Source organism: Tupaia chinensis, unplaced genomic scaffold (genome assembly GCF_000334495.1).
Source record: "Tupaia chinensis unplaced genomic scaffold, TupChi_1.0 Scaffold000404_1, whole genome shotgun sequence".
Classification (NCBI taxonomy): domain Eukaryota; kingdom Metazoa; phylum Chordata; class Mammalia; order Scandentia; family Tupaiidae; genus Tupaia; species Tupaia belangeri.
In genome coordinates, this window is record NW_006159906.1 from 1,346,033 (window position 1) to 1,370,948 (window position 24,916).

The 24,916-nt window shown below is 42.4% G+C and overlaps 1 protein-coding gene across 1 annotated transcript in view; it reads left to right on the forward strand.

Annotated features, from left to right (window-relative positions):
• Window positions 1-24,916, forward strand: part of SHC3 (SHC adaptor protein 3) — a 200,984-nt gene that overhangs the window by 146,408 nt on the left and 29,660 nt on the right. The window contains exons 9-12 of the mRNA XM_006154345.1: window positions 13,402-13,558; window positions 14,784-14,871; window positions 18,902-19,060; window positions 23,583-23,878. Of these exons, the coding sequence (XP_006154407.1) occupies window positions 13,402-13,558; window positions 14,784-14,871; window positions 18,902-19,060; window positions 23,583-23,878 (700 nt within the window). The remainder of the gene's footprint in view (window positions 1-13,401; window positions 13,559-14,783; window positions 14,872-18,901; window positions 19,061-23,582; window positions 23,879-24,916) is intronic.

Here is a 24,916-nt window from a genome sequence, read left to right on the forward strand (position 1 = left end):
TGGCCACGGCACGGGAAGCGGGCAGATGGAGCCAGCATATGGGTGATACTCTGAGTGTGCAGAAGAACATTTTCTTGAAACTATAGTGATGGTAGCCAAGGTTACCAGAAGCTAATTTATCAGAATACATCTTTTTCTGTTTCCTCAGCAACCATGTGATGCTTCCATATGTCACCTCCTGGAGTCTATGTCATCACAAGTCCCCCGTGTCCCATTGTCCTGGTTATCGCTAGCAGCCCAAGTCCTGCCGCAAGGATCTGTCCTTGTGGGGGCTCCCAGCATCCTTTCTGCCTTATTGACCTTTGTAGGTCAGCAGCTTTGCAGCTTGTTCACCTTCTGTGTGGCCCTGGGCAGGTTCCTTAACCTCTCTGAGTCTCAGTGGCTTTATCTGGGCACTAGAAATAACCGTGGCTTGATGGTTGTTTAAAGCATGAAGTGAAATGGTGAATGTGAACAGAAACTGGGAGGTATTTGCGATAGAAAATGTTCAGAGCCTGCTGTTGAACTTCCTCAGGGTGAGAGCACATTCTGTATGGCGTAAAGCGTTTTCACCAAGCGGGGTGGGATGTGCCCATTCAATACGCTGTGCGCCATGGACTCGCATAGCGAACATCTCTTCTAAGGGTGTGTTCACTTTGAGTCCAACTGGACTTCTTCCCCACGGAATCCGTACTCTTTTCTAACTTCTGCAGCCTCAGTCTGTACTTGGGCCGTGAAGTCGGCGTCTGCTTTATCTTCATTGTTACAAAGGCTGGTTCTTCTCCTTTCTCGGTCTTCTCAGGCCTTTCTTTTAAGAGCATTTGTATTTTGTTTCCTCATTCTCTGGGAAATTTCCTTTACGACATTCATTTTGGAGGGGCCCGTGAAGGACCTCGTTTGCCCAGGTTGTTAGAAACGTCAGCAAGCTGTGATGGGAGAGGTACGGAGGAGGGTTGGGGCAGATGTGGCTGCCCGAGAACCCCTCCATGGGAGAGTGGGGAACGAATGCTTGCATTTACTGTATGACGTGACCAGCGGTCAGAAAGAAGTCCTTGGTGTACGTGTGCAGTGGTTTGAATGAGTCTCCGAAGTCCATGGGTCGGAACTGGGTTGCCGTTGTGAGGGCTCTGAGAGGGGTAGGCTTACTCAGTCTGAGTCAGAGTTGGCACCTTTGGGAGGTGACTGGCTTGCATAAGCTCATCAGGATGGGGGCCTGGGGCTGGCATGGTGCTCTCTGGATAAGGGGACAGATACCAGAGCTGACACAAGCTCTTGCTCTCCCCGGGTGACGCCCATGTCTCTGCTCTCAGTAGACAGTCCCACCAGAAGGAAGGCCCAGGGCTGGCCCTCGACCTGGGGCCTTCAGAATCATAACCTGAAGAAACATTTATTCCTTATGAATTATGTCTGTGGTATTCAGCCATAGCCGCAGAAAAACAGACTAAAGCAACGTGCATTACCAGGATAAATCTCAAAATTCATGAAAACTTTGAGAACACATAGATAATACACATACGTATATACAGTTTATGGATAAACACACGCATAGAAAGAACATAAAGCATGCAATGATGTTACCTACCAACGCCGGCACATCTGAGGATGGGACAGGGGTTGGGAATGTGGGCTGGGCGTGACTTCTATTTATCAAGTGTACCTCCCACCTAATGTAATGAAAATGGTCTCTGGGACCAGCAGGTGGTGTGGTGGTTAAGGCGCTGGACACTCCCACATGGCTGACCATGGTTCGAGTCCTGGACCTGGTGGCTTACTTTCTCACTTTCCCTCTTTCTCTCTCTCTCTCTGTGTGTATCTCTCTGGTCAAATTAAAATAAAATGAATGAATGAATAAAAGTAAATAAATAATTACTTTAAAAAATGGTCTCAAAATTCACAAAGAATTTCACAGCGAACACCTTCTATACCTGCACTGAGACATTACCACTGACATGTTACTGTTCCTATCATGTTGACCTTAGCATCAAAAGTTTCCCGAGTCTTATTTTTTAAAAGAAGAAGCCTGTATTACAACAAAATGTTAACATTCATTCTGTCACAGTGGTGACTACGCAGTTATCTTTCACATTAATTACTATGCATTTCTGTATTTTTGAAATGTTGCGTAAAAGTCAAATAAATACTATTAAAATAGTATGTTCAAAAAAGGGTATGTGGGTAGCCGTGTGTGGGGGAGTTAGTGACTACATGCCTCTCTGACAATGGGTTTAAGGTGTGAAGTTCTGTATAAGTTTCCATGTAATGACGTTCGGAAGACATTCAGGGAAAGAAAACGACATAGTTGGGAATCTCACAGAGAAGAATTTCAGCTCCAAATGCAGATATCGGTGTACAGTTTCTACAGCACAGCAGTGACGGGCACGCCGTGGCTGTAGTGACCACTGGTCCATCTGCCTGGCCTTCTCTGCTGGCCTTTGTCCTGCCCACCGCACAGGTCTCAGAAGAGGAGTGAGCTGCCCTCTCTGGGCTTGGTTGTCTTCGGTTCCAGCCCATTCCTCTAGCTAGGGGTTGCTGGGGTCTCAAGAAAGCCCAGCCTATGTTCAGTCTCTCTACTCTCGCCCCACCCAGGTCCTGGGGACCAACAAGCTAACAGCTTCTGTTTTTAAGGAGTCCTTGGGCTTTCTAGTCACTCCAAACCATTTCTTTCCAACTTGGGAAATACTGTGAGAGGTACCAGGGTTTGGTGCATCTGGCTTCTTTGCCCACCTCCTGGGCGTGAGGACGGGGATGGATGAGGGTGGAGGGGGTGCATGTTGGGTCTGCTGCATTGTACTGGGAACTCGCTGTTCAGCGTCTCAGAAGCCAGGTTTCTCCTCATCTCTCTGCTGCTGAGTATATGGATTTGTTTAATTGTAAGTTATTTTTGTTCATTGTGTTAATTTTTTGGGTAGAGATCCTGTAACTTGGATCCATCACCCATCTTTAACTGAAAATAAAAAATAGTACCTTTAAATGAGTGGGGTTTGGGTTATGATCTTCTTATTATTTTCTTTTTTGTCATAGGGCACGTGTGCTTACCAGAGAGAGAGAGCGAGTGAGAGGAAAAGTGAGAAATCACCCCCTAGGGATCATGGCCACACCTCAATCCCTCCTTTTTCATTCTCCTCCTGGAATTTTGGACATGCATCCACATGCACCCAGTGTGATTTTCAAGCCCCCAGGTCTAGGACTTGAACTGCAGCCAGCCATATGGGAGTACAACGCTTTAACCACCATGCTACCTGGTGGCTCCAGTTATGATCTGATTTTCTTTGGAGGATTTTCCTTGTGTAAATCCAAGGGTATCTGGACACCAAACCAGATAATATAATTAAAAACATTTTTCCTTATTGCTGATGTATAAAATGCATTGCACAGTTTACTTATTATTTTTGAAAAATTGATATATAATCTATATTTGGTAAACATTCACCCTTTTTAAGTGTACAATTTAGTGGATTTGACATATTCAAAGGTTGTACTCAAGGTCGGAAGCTGGCACTACTCTATGAGGTCGGTACACATGGGGGAGGCCCCCAGGTTCATGTCCAGTGGTCTCCCTGAGTACTCCTGGTATGCGTGTTCCTATGATTGGGGCTGGCTGAAAAGGGAAGTGTGGATCATGGCGTTGGGACCCTGTTAGGAGTGCTGTCTCTGTCTCAATGTTTCCTCATTCATGGAGCAAATGAACTTTTTTAAGTTTGCACAATCATTATCATTAATTCCAGAACATTTTTATCACCCCAAGAAGAAACCTTCCACCCATTAACAATTACTGTCCATTCTCCACCCTTCATCTCAAGCCACCACGAATTTACTTTATGTCTGTATAAATTTGCCACTTCTGAAGATTTCCTACAAATGGAGTCATACCGTCATACAGTGTGTGTTTGACTTCTTTCACTTAGAAGAGTGTTTTGAAGATTCATTGCACATAGATTCACCTTCACCTCCTTTGCCTTTAACTTTTCTTTCTTTCTTTTTTTTCTTGCAAATGAATATACCATTTTAACTTTGAGTTTAAAAGTGCTAGTTGGTAATAAGTTAACCAAGAGATGAGTGCAAAATTTCTTTCTTGGGATGAATTAGCTGGTGGTATTTAAAGATGGAAAGACACGCAACTTCTTTGCTATTTGATATCATTATATCTACATTTGTTGTATGACATATTACATAACAATTATATCAATTAAAGTTGTTAAAAGCTTGAATAGGAAAAGGAGATTCATTCATGTCATGGAATTTGAGAGTATCTCATTCATTTTAGGGATCTTAGTAATATTCTATTGTACAGATATATCACCTTTTGTTCACTCATTCATTTTGTTCATTCACTAGTTTGTGGGTATTTGGATTATTTCCACAAATTAGCTCTTCTGAATAATCCTGGCATGAAGATATATGCAAGTTTCTGTGTGGACGCGTTTCAACATTCTTGTGTAAATAGGAGTGGAATATCTGGACTATACAGTCATGCTATGCTAACCTTTCTGAGAAACTGCAAAGCTGTTTCCAAAGTGGTTGCGCCATATTGATTTCCATCAACACTACGTGAGGGTTCTCATTTCTTTACATCCTTACCGACATATGTTATTATTCATATTTTAAAGTATAACTACCCTAGAAGAAATAAAATGGTCTCTTTGAGTTTGATTTGAATTTTCCTGATGACAAGTGATGTCAAGCATCTGTTCATGTGCTATGGGTTATTAGTCTATCTTCTCTGGAGAAATGTCTGATCAAATTTTTGGCCCATTTTAAAGACTGGACTAAATTTATTTTTATTGTTGAGTTGTAGAAGTCCTTTTTATATTCTGGATACAGGTCTCATTTTAGATAAATGATTAGCAAATATTTTCTCCCATTCTGTGAGCTGTATTTATACATTATTGACAGTGTCCTTTGAAACAAAAGAGTTCTTTAATTTTGAGGAAGTCCACTTTACTTAGTTTTGTACTTTTGCTACTTGTGCTTTTGGTATCATGTGAAAAAAATGCCTAATTTAGGATCACAAATGTTTAAACCTATGTTTTCTTACATTAAGATTTTGAATTTGTTTTGAGTTAACTTTTGTATCTGATATGACATAGGAAAAATAACATTATTCTTTTACATATGAACATCTAGCTGTTGCAACATCATTTGCTGAAAGACTTTTTTTTCATCATTAATTATTTTATTGAAAGACTTTTCTTTCACCATTAATTATTAATTATTTTTTTCATCAATATATGTCAAAAATCAGTTGACCATATGTACTGGTTTATTTCTGGACTCTCAAGTCTATCCCATTAAGCCATATGTCTATCCTTATGCTAATAGTACATAATTTTCAATATTACGGCTTTTTATGTTTGAAGTTAGAAATGTGAACCCTTAGGATCAACAGATAACATAATGGTTACATCGGTGGACTCCCATGTAGTCGACTGCAGTTCAAGTCCCAGACCTGGCAGCTTAAAACTCATGCCATGGGGCCAGCATGGTGGTTAAGGGCATTGGACTCCCACATAGCCGACAGTGATTTGAGTTCCTGGCCGCCATGGACTCAAAGTGGCTTGCTTTCTCTCTTGCTTTTTCTTTCTCAGTCTCTCTGTCTGTCTCTGATCAAATTAAAAAATAAGTAAGTAAATAAATAAAGTTCAATAAAATAATTCTTAAAAAAAAAAACAAAACACAAAAAAACCTCACACCAGGTGTGTATGTGTGTGCCCAAAATCCTGAAAGGAGAATGGATTGTGGCATGGCCTTTCCCTTTGGGGATAGTTTCTCACTTCCGGTTTCTCTATCTCTTTCTCTCTCTCTGGTGAGTGAATGTGCCCTATAGCAAAAATCTCTCTAAAAAAAGAAATATGAGTCCTCTAACTGTGTTCTTATTTTACAAGATCATTTAGACTATTCTAGGTTGCTTGCAATTCCATATGAATTCTAGGATAGCATATCTATTTTTGCAAAACAAAACAAAACAAAACAAACAAACAAAAAACTGAGGTTTTGATAGAATAGACTTGAGTGTGTAGAATAAATTAAGTATTGCCATCTTAACAATTTAAAGTCTTTCACTCCATGAGCACAGAATGTCCTGTCATTTATTTAGATTTTCTTTAATTTCTTCTGACTGTTTTATAATTTTCAGTGTAAAAACTCTTGCACTCATTTTGATAAATTTCTCCTAGATATTTCATTCTTTTCGATGCTTTTATAAATGATATTGCTTGTTAATTTTAGTTTTGGTTTTCTCATTGGTTATATATAAAATACATTGTTTTTAAAATCTTAATCTTGTTCACAACTCATTCATTGGCCCAATAGCTTTTTTGTAGATTCCTCAGTATTTTCTATAAATAAGATCATGCCTTCTGAAAATAGAGATAGCTGTATTTTTTTCTTTCTAATCCAGATGCCTTTTACATCTTTTTGTAATATAATTGCCCTGGCTAGAACTTTTCAGTGAATGGAAAAGGCAAGAGGAGACATTCTTGTCATGTTCTTAGGGGGCAAAGCATCAGTGTTTCACCATTCATTGTGATGTTAGCTGTGGCTTTTCAAGCTTCCTTTCTTGAAACTACTTCTCTATCTCAGGTTTGTTTAGTATTTTTTAAAATTTATTTTTAATTTATTATTTTTTTTCATCATGCAAAGGCGTTGAGTTTTGACAAATCATTCTTCTGCATATATTGAGATGATTACACAGTGTTTGCTTTTTATTATATTGATATGATAAATATATTCAAAGTATTAGTTGAGTTTTGGAGCTTGAACCAAAATTCAAATTTATCCCTAAGCGGGATAAATTCCACTTTGCTTTGGTATATAATTCTTTTTATGTGTTGATGGATTTAGTTTGCTAGAATTTTGTTGCGAGTATTCCCATTATATTCATAAGAGATATTGATATGCAGTTTTCTTTTCTTTTGATGTCTTTGTCTGGTTTTGGTATCAGGGTAATACTGGCCTCATAGATTGAGTTTGGAACTGTTCCCTCCTCTTCTATTTTTCGGAAGAGTTTGTGAAGAATTGCAGTTAATTCTCCTTTAAATGTTTGATAGAATTCACCAGGAAGCCATATGATCCTGGGCTTTTTTGGAAGGTAAGTTTTTTGATTACTAATTAATTCTTTTTACTTGTTACAAATCTATTCACATTTTCTATTTCTTCTTGATTCCATTTTGTCAGTTTGAGTTTTTCTAACTCTAACTTTTATCTAAGCTAGCTAATATTTTGGCATACTTTTTTAGAGAATTATTTTATTTAATTTTATGTATTTTATTTTGACCAGAGAGGGACAGTGTAAGAGAGAGAGAGAGAGAGAGAGCGAGCGAGAGAAAGAGAGAGAGCAAGCAAGCCTCCAGGTCTGGGACTCAAACCATAGTTGACTATGTGGGAGCCCAGCACCCTTAACCACCACGCCACCTGTCAGTCCCAGCATACAATTTTTTTCTATAGTTTCTCTTATAATCCTTATATTTCTATACAGTTGATAATAATGTCCACTACTGTATTTCTGATTTTTGCAATTTGAATCTTCTCTCTTTTTCCTCGATGTCTGCCTACTTAGAGATTTGACAATATTGTTGATCTTTCCAGGAACCAACTCTTGGTTTTGTTCATTTTGTCTCTTGTTTTCCACTCTATTTAATTTATCTTCACTTTAATATTATTTTCTTCTTTCTGCTTGTTTTAGGTTTAGTTTGCTCTTCTTTTTCTAGTTTCCTAGGGCATAAGGGCAAGTTATTGACTTGATATCTTTCTTCTTTTATTGTAGAGGCATTTATAAAGTCCCTCTAAGTGCTTCTTTTGATTTATCCCATAAGTTTTGGTATGCTGTTTTTGTTTTAATTAATTTCAGAGTATTTCCCAATTTCCTCTGTGAGCTCTTTTTGACCCATTGTCTATTTAGAGATATATTGTTTCATTTCTTCATATCTGTGAATTCCCCAAACCTTTTTGATTAGCAACATTGATTTCATTATGATCTGAAAATGTACTTGTAGAATTTCAATTCTTTAAATTTTTTGTGACTTGTCTTATGGCTTAACATAAGGTTTTCATGAAAAATGTTCCGTGTGCCCTTGAGGAGAATTTGTATGCTGCTGTTATTCGGTGGAGTATACTATAGATGTTAGGTATAGTTGGTTTATAGTGTTCAATTTTCTACTTCCCAGTCATTACAGTTGCTATATTCATTATTGACAGTGGCATCTACTATTATTATTGAATTATCCATTTATTTCTTGTTTTCTCAGATTTTGCTTCATGTATTTTGAAGTCTGTTGTGAGGTACACATATGCTTATAATTGTTATATCTCTTTGATGTGGATTTCTGTTTTATCATTATAAACTATCTTCATCTCTAGTAAGAATTTTTATCTTAAAGTCTATTTCGTCTGATATTAATATAGCCATTTCAGCTTTCTTTTGGTAGCTATTTGTGTAAGACATCTTTTTACTTTCAATTTATTTGTATTTTAAAATCTTAAGTGTGTATCTTATAAAAAAGACACAGATCACTTTTAAAAATCCATTTTGACAATCTCTGTCTTTTAATTGGAATGTTTAGTCATTTATATTTAATGCAGTTACTGATAAGTTAGGATTTTCTCTTTCTATTTTGCTAGTTTTAATCATACATTTTATATCATTTTGCTTCCATATTCCTACATTACTGCAATCTTTGGTATTAAATAAATATTTTTAAGTGTACTGTTTTCTTAGTAGCTATGCTGGGGATTACTATTAACATCTTTATTTATATCAATTTAGTGCACATTGACACTAACTTAATTTCAATAGTACACAGAAGCTTTGCTCCTATTCAGCTCCATCCGTCCACCCTCCACTGTGCTGCTATTACCATGGAAATTACATCTTTACAGGTTGTGTACTCTATAACATGTATTTGTAATTATTGCTTTAGTTGCATTTTTAAATTAGAGAGAAGGGCTAAAATTGATAGGTAAAACCTACATATATACTGTCTTTCATCTTTACTTGGGTAGTGAAGTTTCCCTCGTTTCTGTTTGTTTCTTCATGTCAACATGAATTGCTGTTTAGTGGCCTTTGGGCTCAGCCTGAAGTACTTCTTTTAGTATTTCTTATAGGGCATATTTATTAGCAATACATTTTCTTCATTTCTGTTTTTCTGGGAATGTATGAATTTTTGCTTCATTTTCAAAGGATAGTTATATTGGATTTAGAGTTGGTAGATAGTCTTTTTTCTAGCACATAAAATATGCTGTTTCACTGCCTTTGGATATCTGTTGATTCTGATTAAAAGTTAATTTATTTCTCCCCTTTTTTTAAAAAAAGAGATTTTTGTTATAGGGTGCTTGTACTCACCAGAGAGACAGAGGCAAAAAGCAAGAAATCACCCTCGCTCCAGGGGGGATGGCCCTGCTGCAATCCCTTCTCCTCAATTCTCCTCTTGAGATTTTCGGCGCCCGCGCGCACACACACTCTCACACACTCCCTGCATGAATATCAAGCCACTGGTTCTAGGACTAGAACCATGGTCAGTCATGTGGGAGTCCAGCCCCTTAACCACTATGCCACCTACCGACCCCTCAGCTGTTAATCTTATTGAAAATATCTTGTACTTGATGAGCTGCTTTTCTCTTGCTGCTTTTTTTTTCTTTTTTTTTTTAATTTTATTTTTTATTATCATCATCATAATCTTCTTTATATTACATTGGATTACATATAACTTTACAGTGTATTACATTGTTTTTTCAAAAGGGAATGCCATGCATGTCCGTCAGTACAGAGACATTAATCTCCCCACCTCAACATTCAATATCTCCTCCATGTCTTCCCCAATCATTATTTTTATTATTCTAATTATTTTTTAAAATAGTCAATTGCTATTTCTCATTTTGCTTGTAAAAATACTTTGCCCATCATGAAATACTTCTCAGACCAATCCAGTTGAGAATACTATACATGTCATCATCAACAGTCAATAAGCCCTATCTGTTTCTCACTAACGTCCTGCCTCTCTATTGTTCACTTGCTATCTTTCTCTATCCTCTTCTCTTCACTTACCCCATTCCACACTGTCCTATTCTCATTAAGTACCTTCACTGCTTTTATGTCCTCCGATTTTTTGCTCTCTATCATAGAATGCGGATAGTCGGTATATATTGAGTGGATACATACAATATCTTTCTTTCATAGCCTGGCTTACTTCACTCAGCAATAGATCCTCCATATCTGACCACTTTCTATCAAATGCCAGGGTCTTGTTATTTTTTATGGCTGAGTAGTATTCCATAGAGTATATATACCACACTTTTCCAATCCATTCATCAGTTTGTGGACATTTAGGTTGGTTCCATGTCTTGGCAATTGTGAATAATGCTGCAATAAACATGGATGTGCAAGCACTTTTCTGACTGAGCGTTCTCCTGTCTTTTGGGTAAATACCCAGAAGTGGGATTGCTGGATCAAATGGTAGTTCTATTTGTAGATCTTTGAGGAACCTCCATATTGTTCTCCACAGTGGTTGAACTAGTTTACATTCCCACCAACAGTGTAGGAGGGTTCCCTTTTCACCACATCCCCGCCAACACTTATCACTTTTTATATTCTTAATCTTTGCCATTCTGACAGGGGTTAGGTGGTATCTCATTGTGGTTTTTATCTGCATCTCCCTTATGATGAGGGATGTCGAGCATTTCCTCATATGCTTTTTGGCTGTTCGTATGTCTTCCTTAGAGAGACTTTTGTTCAGCTCACTTTCCCATCTTTTAATCGGGTTAATCATTTTTTTTCGCATAAGGCACTTGAGTTCCCTATGTATTCTCGTTATCAGTCCCTTGTCTGAGGCATATTTAACAAAAATATTTTCCCATTCTGAGGGTTGTCGGTTCACACTTGTTACTGTGTCCTTTGCTGTGCAGAAACTTCTTAGTCTAATATAGTCCCACTTGTCTATTTTAGGGATTATTGCCTGTGCTTTGGGAGTCTTATTTAAGAAGTCTTTGCCTACTCCAATGTCTCCCAGAGTTTCCCCAGCATTTTCCACAAGTAGTTTTATTGTCTGAGGTCTTAGGTTCGGGGGTGGCGGGGCTGAAGCCGCCGAAGCCGGGCCGGTTGGGCCGGCGCAGGGCCTACTCCGCCTGCCGCAGCCTCACGCGCTCGGCATCTCTTGCTGCTTTTAAGATTCTGTTTCTTTAAACAGTTTGGATATGATGTGTGAATCTCTTTGAGTTTATCTTAAGTTTTTCTGAACTTTGTGGATGTATAGCTCAATGTTTTTCATCGAATATGGGAAGTTTTTGGCCATTATTTCTTCAAATTTTTTTTCTGCCAGTTTTAGTCTCTCCTTTGCTTCAGAGATTCCACTGTGTATGTGTTACTATGCTTACTGGTGCCTTATGGGTCTCTGAACTTCTATTCATTTTTGTTACTTCTTTCTGTTCTTCAAACTGAATAATCTCAACTGATCCATTCTGAAGTCTGTCATTCTCTCTTCTGTATGCTCAAATCTGCTGTTAAGTCCCTTAATTTAGAATTTTCAACTCTAAATTTTCTAGTTGGTTATTTTAAAAAATTATCTATTAGGGACCAGCAGTTGGCATAATGGCTATGTTTCTGGACTCCCATGTAGCCAACCGTGGTTCGAGTCCCGGACCCGGTGGCTTAAACTCATGCCGGGCATGTGTGCGTGCGTGCCCAAGATCCCAAGAGGAGAATGGAGGAGAAGGGATTGCGGCGTGGCCATCCCCCCTGGGGGGGTGATTTCTCACTTTCTGTCTCTCTGTCTCTCTCTGTCTTCCTGGTGAGTGAGTGCACGCGCCGTATAGCAAAAACTTTTCCAAAAAAAAAAAAATTCTACATTTATATTGATAGTCCCTGTTTAGAGAAGCCTAATTCTCATGTTCAGTTTTTTTATACATGGTTCCTTTAGTTCTTTGAACCTATTTAAAGCAGTTAATTAAGAACATTTGTTTAATTAGCCCCAAATCTGAGTTTCCTCAGTTTCTATTGATCGCCATACTCCCTTACTTCGTTGTACGTCTCATTATTTTTGTTAAAACTGATAATATTAAATACTATAATGTGGCAACTCTCAAAATCAGATTTCTCCCCACCTTAGAGTCTGTTGTGCCTTTTGTAGTAGTTCTTTGCTTCAGTGACTTTTCTAAGGTAATTCTGTAGGTCTGTATTTGTCACTGATAGTTCTGCGGCATTTCATTATCAAGCAGCTGACGGGTGAAAAGGTGTATTCCTAAAAGCTTGGGACTGCAGTCTCCCAGCTTCGTTGGGGCTATGTGTGTGTGCCAGGGCACTGTGCAAGCACTCCGTAGGCAGTAGGCTGCTGGGCCTTCACTCCGTACCTGACCGGAGGTCAGAGCGTGGAGCTTCCTCACACCCATCTGAACAGGCATGGAGGCCTGGACCTACACAGCGTGTGCGAGTCCCTGATGCCAGAGCTTACTAACGCCTTGGAAATGATTTCCCAGCTTTTCCTTTCAAGCTGTTTTTTTAAAGAACTATTTTATTTAACTCTGTTTATTTATTTTAATTTGACCAGAGAGGGACAGAGTGAGAGAGCCAGAGAGGGACAGAGCGAGAGAGAGAGAGAGAGAGGGAAAGTGAGAAAGCAAGTCGCCAGGTTCTGGACTTGAACCACAGTCTGCCATGGGGGAGTCCAACACCCTTAACCACCACGCCACCACCTGCTGGCCCCCTTTCAAGCTTTTTGATTAGTATATAGCTTGGTCTCAGTGGGCCGCAATGTTAAATAATTGCCTCTCATTGTTTTTGAAAAATGCCCCTGGGGAGGACATTGTTGGCCGTAGGCAATTTCTGAATCAAGTCAAATAAACAGCTTTGGGAGCTGGGTCTTCCCAGGGACCATCCGATATGTCTAATAATGAGTGTTCTCCTGGAGTGGGACTTCAAGGGCGTTATCAGTGCTGTTAGGCACCTTCGTGGCTACCAGGCTTCTGGTTTTCACCGTGATTGTGAGACATTGGTTTTCAAAGGCTACCACAGAGATGGAAATAGAAACATTTAAAATGCCACAAAGATACTGTTCAGACAGCTGTTTGCTTTAAAAATAAACATTGGTTGCAAGCTCTGGTTAATTCCTAGAATTCTGAAAAAGGTAATCTTGACAAAACCTTTCTTTTTAATACCAATTTTCTTATTGCTTTGGACTCATTTAGTGTCTCACTGAAATGTGTACCGTACATTAAGAATCTGGTTATTCTTAGGCAATACGTGATCTCTTTCTTCATCCAAATGTACGTTTTAAAAGGATCCACTTCAAATATAACTGAAGTTCCCAGTGAGTGGAACTTGGCATGACGGTGGGGACAGGGACTAGACTTGTTTTCTTGGTGACAGTGCTACTGTGAGGTTTCTTCATTCTGACTGTGAGCTCCCTGACGAGCTAAATCTCTGCTCCCTTTGAACAGAACGCAGAGCCTGGACGAGCCGTGGATGGAAGAGGAGGGGGATGGCCCGGACCGGGACCGCCCGTACTACAACAGCGTTCCAAGCAAGATGCCTCCTCCAGGGGCGTTTCTTGATACTCGACTGAAAACCAGAACTCCTGTTCCTGACTCAGCCCAGGTGAGTCTCAGGGCTCCCCTTGAATGAAGGCTGACTACACTTCATTTCCTCTTCCTTCCTTCCATTTTATTTCAGGCTGACGTTCTATTCACTTTTTAACACAGTAACTCGCTGACTTTTTTCGCTGGATTTTACAAAGCATCCAAATAGGAGAGCTTTTATTTCACATCGTGATGTACTAACCAACTGTGCAGTGACTCCTGAGAAGAGTGGAGGGTGTCCTTTCCCTCCCGGAACAAACCCTACCACTGTGACCTCAGTGAGGGGAAGAGAGAATGCAAAACTTTTGAAGGTCTGGGGGTGCTTTGGGTTTTCAGAGAAAACGAAGGACATAGGCCCTTAAAATGAGAATTTTATGAGTGTATTTTTGGGAGAGATTTTTGCTATAGGGCACGTGTACTCGCCCGAAAGAGAGACAGAGAGACAGAAAGCAAGAAATCACCCCCCCCAGGGGGGATGGCCAGGCCGCAATCCCTTCTCCATTCTCTTCCTTGGGATCTTGGGCATGCATGCACACGTACCCGGCATGAGTTTAAGCCACCGGGTCCGGGACTTGAACCATGGTCGACTACATGGGAGTCCAGTGACATAGCCATTATGCCAACTGCTGATCCCAAGTTTTTATACTTTATTAATCCCCCTCATTTTCCCTACCTCTATCTCAAAATTATGGTAGGGTAATTGATTTCTAGAGTTTCAATATCTCTATTTTGTTATAGGAAATTCTTGAACCTCACTTGTCTTGTGTGAATGATAATGACAATAACAAAAATGGACAAATTACATTGGAGTCAAGGATCTGACCCTGTTGGGGCACGGAAAGCAGTTCCTGGGTTTCACAGAGCAGACCTGCCCTAACATGAGTGACCCTTGCCTCACGCAGTGGGTAGGAAGTCCCCCAGCACGCAGATCCTCTCTCATTGGAAGTTATCTTAGGCCATGTTGGACAGCATGGTTGAATTGGGAAGAGCTCAATCTTTGGTCACGCTTAGGAAGGTTTGTGGGGAGAGTAACAAAAACAAGGAGGGGCATTGCTATGTTGATGGCTGTGCAGCCTTTCTTCACACCCACGTAAACTGATCTGCCAGATATTAGTGCCAGCCTGACAGGAAGCTAGGGTGTGAGAAAGGGTGCCACTGTCCCGTGACGAAGACCCTGTGCTGTGACCTTCAAAGATGGGGAAACAAGAGGGTAACTCTTCTTTTATATTTGCATGTGTCTATAGTTTGCAGGAAAAGAGCAAACTTACTACCAAGGAAGACACCTCGGAGACACGTTCGGTGAAGACTGGCAGCAAGCGCCTATCAGGCAAGGTGAGGCGGGTGGACGCAGAAGTACTTCAACGTGCTGTACTCGCAGGGGCTCATCCACTTCCTGCACACTGGCACGGCGACCCTCCGGAGGTCTGTGTTGCAGATGGTGCTGCTGATCCCCAAACAGACCTTAGCAAGAGAAGCAGCAGCTGACATCACTGTCACTGACAGAAATCAGAGGGTGCCCCTTGCAGCACTGGGACAAGGTCACACTCGGTCAGTTCTCCCCATCCTTGCATGTTGGGATGGCCCAGAGTCGAAGGTGCCGCTGGCAGGAGTGCTTCCTTCCCCTGGGTGGCCGAGGAGCTGACGCCCACCAGCACCCTCCCAGCTTTACAATGGGGTGGTGAGGAGGCCCAGGTGCATATTTTCTACCACTTCCAAGGTCCCCAGCAGGGTGCAGCCCCAGGAAATCCTACAGGGACTTGCTGCCTCCCCTCATTTCACTGCCTTTCCCGCATCCCCCAAGTCAGGGTCAGCTTTGGTAGACACATAAAGATACTGATCCTAGGCTGGGGATTGGTGGTGGAGACGTAGAGATGGCACCAGAGACGTAAGACTCTCTCGTAGGCCCTGGGTACTTTTAGAAGATACTTCAATGTCTTATCAAACTTAATAACATGCACCTACATCACACATGAAAAATAACAGATATAGCTATCTAATTAGATACAACCATATCTCTGTCTAATTTGGGTATAACAGCTATCTCTATATAATTTAGATAGCTGAAAATAATTTAGATATGTTAAAATGTAGCTATAACAGTTGAGATTTCACTAACAACTGGCTGCTCCGTACTCACAGAAGTCTTTATTCTCCAGATGATTACTGGGTCCTTGGAAAGGTCATGACGCATTTTCGTATGTTTTTCTGTGCAAAAATGTGTCCTGACTTTTCTGGCAGCCCAAACTTTGTATACAAACATATATGTGTGTATGAAATGAAAATGTGTCTGATGAGAAAGCTCTGCATGGGGCCAGCAGGTAGCATGGTGGTTAAAGCACTAGATTCCTATATGCCTGACTGTGGTTCAAGTCCCAGGCCTCGCATCTTGTAAATCATGCCGCAGGTACCCAGAATGCTGAGAGGAAGGTGGAGGAAAAGGGATTGCGGTGTGGCCATCCCGCCTGGTGGTGGTTTCCCACTTTCTTTCTCTCTTGTCCTATGGCAAAAACCAAGGGTGGGAGAAAAAAATAAAAAGGCTCTATATGGATTCCAAGCATTGTTTAACATCAAAATAGACTCACAGGGTCAACAGGTGGCATGGCGGTTAAGGTGCTAGACTCCCACATGGTCAATTGCTGTTCAAGTCCCAGACCTGGAGGCTTAAAACTCACTCCAAGCATGTAAGCGTGTGTGCCCAAAATCCCAGGAGGAGAATGAAAGAGAAAGAATTGTGGCATGGCCATCTCCCTGGGGGGTGGGAGGTTGATTTCTCGCTTTCTCTCTCTGTCTCTCCAGAGAGTGCACAGGCCCTATAGCAAAAATCTCCCATAAAAAAAAATAAAATAAATTTAAAAAAGTAGAGTCATACTTTTAAAGAAGAATTATTTATTTAATTTTATTCATCATTATCATTACTTTTCAGTTTGCTACAGGATATGTGTGTGCTCACCAGAGAGAGACAGAGTGAGAAAGAGAGAAAGCAAGCCACCAGATCTGGGACTCAAACTGCGGCTGGCCATGTAGGAGTCTGGCACCTTAACCACCACACCACCGGCTGGCCTCCAATAGACTCACATTTTAATTCCATTTTTCTATCAAGTTTTTAAAGTCCCCTCTTATATCTCTATTAATCTATTTAATTGATCTATTCTTTAAATATGTCTTTCAATTTTAAAACTGTTCTTAAACACGTTTTGTAACTCTTTCCATAACCCTGGGATCCCGGAGGCTAAGTCCTCAGAGTCTGAAGCACAAGGAGCCCACGGAGGCGTCTTCATGCACAAGTGAGCATTTATTGGCTTAACACTGAGGCTTGTCCTCTCACCGTAGCCATTTGTGCCAGGAAGCAAATGACGATACATTTAAAAAATCTCCCCCATGTGAGAGAATTCCATGGCCTTTGCCTGCCTCCGCTGAAAGAAGAACCACAGTGTTGGCGCAGCTGACCGAACACAAGGCCTGGCAGAGACCCCCACGTGGCTCCGCCTCAGAATGGGATGGAAGCTGCGAGTCAAGGCCACAGCGGCTGAGGTGCCCCGCACCGTGGGCTGCTCCTCTGTGTTCCACAGACACCCGCAGTGCGTTTCTGCATCTGTGCGTGTAGTCCTGGCCTACTGCTGCGGGCTGCAGGGGACAGCGTTCTATTGGGCCTTTACTTCATTGTAAAATATGTCAGGTTTGCTTTAATAAGTCTTTCTCTGTATATTCTAGCCAGCTTGAGAGCAGGAGTGGGAGCCCTCTACAAGTTCAGCCCTGGAGACTCATAGCTCCCCACATTCTAAGTTCCCATGGGAAAACAATGCATGTCTTCCACGACTGGATAAATGAGAACGTCCCTTCTTAGTCTGCCAGCAGTTGTTCTTCCTAAACAGACATTAACCCTAGGTGACCCCATGGCTTATGTCCTTGTGCCCTCTGCTTCGCCTCTGCTGTCATCTACCATTAGAAAGGGCCTTCAGGAAGGTTATTCACTGGGCTTTTGATAGTCTCCTTTTAAAAATTAGTTTGTGGAACTATTTTCTAAAGACTGATTTGTGGGGCCAGTAGATGGTATAGTGGTTAAGGCGCTGGACTCCCAAGTGGCCAACTGCAGCTCGGGGCCTGGATCTGGTGGCTTGAAACTCATGCCGGGTGCATGTGCGTGCATGCTCCAAATCCTGAGAGAATGAAGGAGAAGGGATTGTGATGAAGCTGTCCCCTCGGAGGTAGATGATTTCTCAGTCTCTCTCTCTCTGTCTCTCCAGTGAATGCACATGCCTAATAGCAAACATCTCTTTTTTAAACACACACACACACGCACATACACACACACACACACACACACACACACACACAATCAACCATTGCTAAGCAAGGACATAGAATCCAGAAACAGCCTCTGAACCATAAAACTCACAAGAATAGGACAGTCAAAAATAGGAGCGCTCACGATGTTGTGGGTGAAGCTCCCAGTGAAGACATCCTCCCACAGCCAGGCCAGGAGACAGTGTGGCGCTGGCGAATGTACAAGCACGAGCTCTCGGGAGAGCTTTGTAAAAAGCCCTGAAGCAGCTTGCCAGCTGGATCGCACTGGCTCCTCTGCACCTCCGCCTGCAGGGCATGAAAGATGCCCTCTCCCCAGAAATGGAGTGCCACAGTGTTCTCCAAATATGTGTATGTAAATGGATCGGAGGCAGGCACACGCAGGAAGACCTGAGAGGATTCGAGCAGCTTTTCTCAGGCATCATCTTACACGTCACTTCTAGTGACACAAACGTCACTTCTAGTGACACAAACCTGGGCCCAGCCTCAGCACACCATCCAGCTGGGAAATCCCAAAGAAAGAAATTTCCAATTACACGCTCCCCCTGGGCTCCCTCAGTAGATGCAGGTTAGCAGTGGCAGCTCCGTTTTTTAGAGAAAGTATCTCAGTCCATTAGGAGCTACCTTTCTAAGCCAGAGTGAGTATTGGACTACTAGAATGAGTTCAGTTAAAAAGCATCCATTTACACTGCAAAAGCAACAAAAAGAAGAATTGAAATGAGGCATGTGGTTCTTCTGATCTTGGTGCATTCGTAAAGGAGGGGAGCCAGGGGGCTGGCTAGCTAGCACAGCCCTGGGGCACGAGGCTGAGAAAGGATGACTTCCGCCCTTATGCCCGCTGGCAGAACCCATTTCCACACGAGGGGCTGGAGCACCTTCTAACCAGGACGCAGCAGTGTGTGGGGACAGGCTCGAAGAGGCGCGGTTTCCACAGGGTACCTGCGAGAGGGGTTTAGTAGCCGCGGAAGGCGCTTGTCTATGAGGTGGTGGGCGGCTTAGCTGCGGAGGCACGTACAGCGTTGCCATCGTTAGGGAAGGCGCGTCTGTCTTCTTGTTGCAGGGTCCTCGGACATCTACAGCACGCCAGAGGGGAAAGCACACACGGTCCCCGTGGGAGAAGCGCCCACCTACGTCAACACGCAGCACATGCCACCGCAGGCCTGGCCGGCCACGGACAGCAGCGCGGAGAGCAGCCCGCGGAAGGACCTCTTCGACATGAGTGGGTTGCATTGTCTCTGGCTTTCTTCACCTTTTCACGCTGTTTTTATTTGAAATCTGCGCACTTATGAATTTCCTGGTAGCGAGGCTCTGAGTAAGACGTGATGATCAGCTGTACTTTCTGGGTTGTGCTGGATTCACTGAAGGCTTTGGGATTTAAACCCTCTGCAGTCAGGAGGCAATGTCATGTCCCCTTCCACTTGGAAACGACTTTTCTCTTGAGGATCTGCAAATGTATGGAGGCAAACAATAGACATAAATGCATGTGTTCACTTATGTATTCACCTATCAATTAGCTAGTATATGCCAAGTCCTGCGTTCAGTGTAAGGGCACAGAGACGCAATGGCACGGGCCTGTCTTCGCAGAGCTTGCAGTCTAGGAAGCAAGGCTCGCCCGTCACCTCGAAATTGCAGTATGCCTTGCTCACATGCACTCTCTGTTTTTCTCTCATTCTCTTCCATTGCCCTTTCCCCAATATTGGTTGAGTACCACCGTGTGTCAAATGCTGTCCTATTTACGCAGATGCACAAGGAAACAACACAAAGCCCACTCATGGAGCTCACGCCATGAACTAGATAGTACTAAACAGCGATAAATGCTCGTAAGTAATGACAAAAGGAACACGAGAAGGAGACTGATGGCAGCCTAGTGCAGGTGGCAGTAAGGGCATACGTGCCACAGACTTTCTATTTGTTCCATAAATGGGGAAACTGAAATCATTTGTGAAAGGAATGTGAACATCATTGTGAAAGCATTTTAGCAGCCGGGTGTGGTGACATTGCAGCTCCATTGGAGACGGGGGCAGGAGTGAGGCAGGGCATCGTGAGTTTGAGGTCAACCTGGGCAACATAGCAAGACTATCTCTAAATTTTTAAAAAAAGAAGAAGAAAAGAGAAAAGAAAAAAGTTCAAAAGAGCTTCCCAGTGACCAGCAGATGATGTGTGGTTATGTCACTGGACTCCCACATGGCCAACTGTGGTTCGAGTCCCAGACCCAGTGGCTTATAACTCATGCTGGGCACATGTGGATGACTGCCCAAGATCCCAGGAGAAGAATGGAGGAGAAGGGATTGCAGCATGGCCATTCTCCCCAGGGGGTGATTTCTCACTTTCCCTCTCACTGTCTCCTTCTCTCTCCAGTGAGCACATGTACTCTGAGGCAAAAGCCCCTACACACACACACACACACACACACACACACAAAGAGCTCCCCAGGCTCACAAAGAACTTCATATCTTAAAACTTGCTCTTTGGGACCAGTAGGTTGCATGGAGGTTAAGGTGCTAGATCCCACATGACCAATTATGCAGTCCGGGAATCAGTGACTTGAAGAATCGCACAGGGCATGAATGTGTATATACCCAAGATCCTGAAAGGAACATGGAAGAGAAGGGACTGTGGCATGGCCATCCCATCTTAGGGGTGATTTTTTTTTTTTTTTTTTTTTACTTTCTCTCGCTCTCTCTCACAAGTTCCGTATAGCAAAACAAACAAACAAACAAACAAACAAACAAACAAAAAAGCCAACAGCTTCCACATTGAATTCCTTGAGAATTTTATAGGCTGAAGAGGGAGGCAAAGGAAACTAGCACTGAATGGATTCCTATGTATGCTAGGCACCTACTGTCTTATTTAATTTTCACAATGATCTTACAGATAGATATTATTATTCCTACTTTATGGAGGAGGAAATGGAGATCCTAGAGGTTAAGGAACTTTCCCACTTGTGAAAGGCAGCCTTACTTGTCTAATACATGGTATTGGTGGTACTATATGGGAGGCAAGAAGGGGAAGGTGATACTATGATTAAGTAGCAGTATAGAAACTTTCTATTTCTCCTCAGCCAATGGGGCTCCCAGACACATCAGAATCCCATTTGATTTACAGAAGTCACCTGAGCCAGAAGAATGGTAAAATGTCAGTACTTAGAGGAACCGTAAAGATCATCAAATCCAATCCCTTCATTTAAAAAATATGTGCTGTCACAGAAGTATGAACTAATTTACAAAGAAGCAGAGAAAAGTGATGACTCTGTCAGCTGCTGCTCCAGGTGGTCCAAGTGCAATTGGGTGTTGTGTATGTAGTCAGCCCATTGCTCTTTTCATTCACTTGGTTTACAGTGGCTTTTGGCCCCAGAGCCTGAAGAGGGTTGGATTGGGCTAGGATTGGAGAAGAAAAAAAAATGAGAAGCAGAGCTACCATTTTTCTATCAGTTAATTTTTACTCTTACTTTCAAAACCAGAGAAGAGGAAACAGAAATTAAGTAGGAAGGGCCTTGGAGAGCCTAATAGCTATTGAAAAGTATGAAAATAAAGAAAACCAGCTCTCTGTTATTTTGAACTAATAGGGCTAACGATGGTGGTGATTGTAAAAATGATGTGATGGTAATTATGGTGGAACTGGAGATGGCGATGATGGTGTTGGTGTTGGTGATGATGAGGATAATGACGGTGATGGTAGTGGTAGTGATGAAGCTGGTGATGATGGTGCTGATAGTGGTGATAGTTGTGATGGTGATGAAAATGATGGTGGTAATGATGCTGATGGTGATGTTAATGATTATGAAGGTGTTGGCTGTAGTGATGTTGCCAATAAGAATGTTGATCATGATGGTGTAATGTTGGTGTTGGTGATGGTGATAGTCAGTGATTGTGGTGGTGATGATGAAGACGATGGTCATGGTGGTGGTAATAGTTATGCTGGCAACAAGAATGTTGATCATGATGGTGTAATGTTGGTGCTGATGGTTATAGTCAGCGATGGTGGTGGTGGTGATGAAGACGATGGTCATGATGGTGGTAATAGTTATGGTGGCAACAAGAATGTTGATTATGATGGTGTAATGTTGGTGTTGGTGACGGTGATAGTAATTGTGGTGGTGATGATGAAGATGATGGTCATGGTGGTGGTAATAGTTATGGTGGCAACAAGAATGTTGATCATGATGGTGTAATGTTGGTGTTGGTGACGGTGATAGTCAGTGATTGTGGTGGTGATGATGAAGATGATGGTCATGGTGGTGGTAATATTTATGGTAGCCATAAGAATGTTGATTGTGATGGTGTAATGTTGGTGTTGGTATCAGTGATAGTCAGCGATGGTGGTGGTGGTGATGAAGACGATGGTCATGGTGGTGGTAATATTTATGGTGGCAACAAGAATGTTGATCGTGATAGTGTAATGTTGGTGTTGGTATCGGTGATAGCGATGGTGGTGGTGGTGATGAAGACGATGGTCATGGTGGTGGTAATAGTTATGCTGGCAACAAGAATGTTGATCATGATGGTGTAATGTTGGTGCTGATGGTGATGTTGGAGGTGACAATAAAGTAATGGGGATAACAAGGATGAAGCTGACTACGGTGAAGGTGGTGATGACCCACAAACAGGTCAATACAAAGTTTAAATTATTCTGGTTAATCAGAAAAAAGTGGGATACAAAATCAAACTCATAATTTTAGTCAATAACCTGAATTTCTTTTTATCCCAGAATCTGTAAAAAATTTAACAATGTCAACATTTTGGTGACTTGATTTTGACCTTATTTATTCACCTCATTTCTGTCTATCCTTCAACCTTTCCCAAAAGGAGTTTATTTTATAGCATTCACTACTGCTCATACAGTACAAACTGTGTCCCAGGAACAGTACAGACCTCTGGGAGTGTAGTTATGCCCAGGAGAAAACCATTCCTATTCTAGTGCTGCTAGCATTATTCTGGGTGGCCCATGTGGTCTTAAATAACCCTCATTCTGACTTACCCTTGAATAGCACATGTGAAGTTTCCCTCGTCCTTTTGTACCTCCTACCTTACATTGAGATTTAATTAAGTAGCCCGGCTACTTGTTTTGCTACCAGTATTTCTTGCTGTTGATGCAGGGAGTCTCCCCATTCACAGATGCCCTGTGGTGAGAAGTGTGTTCCACAGGGGATGAAGCCACGCTAGGTCTCGGGCTCTCCTGCAAGAGCCTTTTTCTACCCGGGAACATGTGAGGGTCAAGGAGTAGTAGAGTGCCTAATCTGGAGTAAGTCACACCAGAGGCAATACATGTCAGCTTTCTTCTTTAAAAAAATGCCTAATGCATATATCTTGAAATAATTAAAAAAAAAAAAAAACATGGTGTCTGGGCTTAGGTCTTGCATGAATTCAAAACTCAGGAGCCTACCTATTGCTTTGGTATTGGCAGGTTTTTATTCAGAATTTGAAAGTAGAGTGTAATATGCATGGTCTTTCGCAGCCAGCAAAGATGTGGTCATTCTAACTAGCTAGACCAAAGGCATTTTAACTCCTAGGCTCAGAGTACAACTCCCAGCTGTCTTGAGAAAGCGGACGCACCAGAAAGAGCCAGGCTAAAACTATGGGCTTTGCTTTTAAATGCTTGTCGTGATGAGTCTTGTTATATTAGCGGCCAGTTATTTTTTTCTTTCGGAAGCATTGCCTTTGCATTTTCATCTCTCACATTTTATTTTTATCACTTGCTCTTCTTGGAATTGACTTGTTGCTGGAAAATATTGTTGTTGACAGAACCTTTTGAAGATGCGCTCAAGAATCAGTCTATGGGGCCCACATTGAGCAAAGCAGCCTCCGTGGAGTGCATCAGCCCCGTCTCGCCCAGAGCCCCCGATGCCAGCATGCTGGAGGAGCTGAAGGCAGAGCCTTGGTACCAGGGGGAGATGAACAGGAAGGAGGCAGAGGGTCTGCTGGAGAAGGACGGAGACTTCCTGGTCAGGAAGAGCACCACCAACCCGGGCTCGTTCGTCCTCACGGGCATGCACCACGGCCAGGCCAAGCACCTGCTGCTCGTGGACCCGGAAGGCACGGTGAGTGCACAGCAGGGATGGGGCTGGGGGTGGAGACCAAGCACCGTCTGTTGAGCACACACCTGCATTTAGCTATCTCCATGGCAGTCCCTGCCCTGGGAGACCAATGCACTTCTTCCTGTATGCACAGGAGCCTGCAAGTCCTGAAGGTCTCTCCTCCATGGAGCCCAGGGACAAAGGACTCATGTCCTGTTGCCAGGGCTGGGCAGTAGGAACTGATGGTCAGGACCCCATTCCAGCTGTGCAGCTTGGAAAATGATCATGACCCAAGCTGAAAGCCTTGACTTTTGTGTCCTTTAAAATAAATAAATACAAACACCGAGGATTTCCCCTAAATACATTCACGGTGGGCGAGGAAGTACCGGCTCCTGGGCCGTACAGTTTATCTCAGATATCTCCGAACAGTGAATCTCTGAGGTTTTATCCAGGAGACAAAGTGTGACGAAGCGGTGAAGTAAACCCCATTAACTAGTCTCTCATTTCTCACCCAGAGACACAGTGCTGACTGACACTGAGTGTGGTTGTCCCTGGCAGTCAAATTGCATCTGGGCTCAGCTGAATTTTCCACCTTTGAGTCAATAAATATATTGGACTTCATCCTGTGCATAGTCAAGAACTGCTAAGCTTAATAAATGCAGTTACATCAACCTCCCCATTGAGTAAATTCCATGTAAAAGTGTTTATTCCATGAAAACAAAACAGCAGGACGGAGGCATTTAAATGGAACTGAAGCACATTGCGCTTTCTGATTGGTAGTCGGAGTGAGGCCTGAGTCTCCAGTTGGACTCGCCCACCATCAAACTGTGTGTGTGTGTGCGGGGGAGGGGGGGACGTGACAGGTAGGGATGGAGCCGCCTCAGATGGTGTGTAACCACAGGCATCCAGACTTGGTTTTCTAAAGCTATTTTAGAGGGTTTTATTTTGATTTTTTTCTAAATTTATTTATTTCGTCCATGAAAAAGAGAGATGGAGAGAAACACAGAGAGAAACAGAGAGAGAGATACCAAAAGGTACCCCCAAAGAGTTCAGTCTACACTG